The following is a 1,451-nucleotide window of genomic DNA, read 5'->3' on the forward strand; positions in this document are numbered from 1 at the left end:
AACTCAGGTTATATTATTTTCCATATATGTAGGAAGCCATAATGATCGTTCACATTTCTATATGCTAGTGCTTTAGGGAAAGGATCTGTGTGTGTGTGTGTGTGTGTGTGTGTGTGTGTCTTTTTACATGTGATTTTTGCTATGTCATTTGAGAAGCTAGGTACTAATGCTATAATGAATTTTAACACTTAACAGAGCCCTTTTAATCTTCATAGTTTAAATTATTTAATAGAAACTACTAATGGAAATAGTTTGTATAGGAAAATTGTCTAATTAAGCCATCTACATATGAAAACATATTGTGGCAAAGATATAGGGCTTGACTGTTTCCAAATTTTATTGGTAATTTTTATTACACAAATATTTCCCATTTTCCAGGTCAGTCTCTTTGGCTCTTATAGCAGCTAATTATACTTATCATTCAAGAGCAAATTGACTTACTCTTTTGGTGGCAAAAAGAAAAATGATTTTATACCTTTACTGGAGCTACAGTATTAATGATCTTGCTGTAGTTCCTTGAATTTCCTTTTCTAGGGTCCTAAATAAATAACAAATTTAAAGTTAGACCAATTTTATTTGCTTTACAGACCACATAGATGAGCGAACAGTATGCAATGGAATTACACCTGAGAAAGACGTGGATGGGTTTCATATTATCAATATTGGAAGACTGTGCCTTGATCAGCATTCTCTCATACCTGCCACTGCCAGTGCTGTTTGGGAAATAATCAAAAGAACAGGTTGGTAACTTGGGGTCTGTAGGGGCTGAATACAAATTGTCAAAATGAGCATTTGTGAATTGCCTTGGTGGAAACACCTCCTCAGTCATACTGAATGACATAAGATCATGAGCCATAAAACTTATATCTGGAGAAAGGTATAAAGTTATAGAAGTCAAAGTGTAATCCAAAATAAAATAAAAGGAGGCACATGTGCCAGGTTGGCATATGTAATGCTTTCTTTTAGGGAGTAACTTCTTGTAGGGACTGACTGTGCCAAAGGGCAGTGTCTCCCTAATTTTAAACTGTAAACAATGTGGCTAGATGAAAATCTTTATGAAGTGTGTTATATTATTTCTTTACCTTTAAAATCAAAATATGCTGAACATACAAGGACAAGTCAAAAAATGTTGCTACAAAGTCATAGAAAGTTGTATTAAAGAAAAATATCAAAATGTGAACCTGTTGTTCTGTGACATATCCTTCATCTGGGCATATAGTTGTGATATACATAGGTATATATATTTCTGAAGGTGATGCTGCATCTTTCTAATCCTTTCCCGAAGAATTCTGTATTCTTGCATTTATCCCATGTCCAAACAGCAATTTTGGCATCCTCAAGGGAATGAAGTATTGTTCCTTTTAAATGTTTTTTGAGTTAGAAGAACAAAAAGAAGTCTGAAAGGGAAATATTAGGGTTGTAGGGTGGATGGAGTAAAGTTTCCCAACTAA

General features: G+C 34.0%; 1 protein-coding gene across 1 annotated transcript in view; it reads left to right on the forward strand.

Moving 5' to 3' along the window:
* The window catches only part of MTHFD2L (methylenetetrahydrofolate dehydrogenase (NADP+ dependent) 2-like), a 331,691-nt gene that overhangs the window by 80,987 nt on the left and 249,253 nt on the right, over positions 1–1,451 (forward strand). Inside the window, exon 4 of the mRNA XM_006871559.1 lies at positions 588–740. Coding sequence (XP_006871621.1) covers positions 588–740 — 153 coding nt within the window. The remainder of the gene's footprint in view (positions 1–587; positions 741–1,451) is intronic.

This window comes from Chrysochloris asiatica, unplaced genomic scaffold (genome assembly GCF_000296735.1).
Source record: "Chrysochloris asiatica unplaced genomic scaffold, ChrAsi1.0 scaffold00169, whole genome shotgun sequence".
Taxonomy (NCBI): domain Eukaryota; kingdom Metazoa; phylum Chordata; class Mammalia; order Afrosoricida; family Chrysochloridae; genus Chrysochloris; species Chrysochloris asiatica.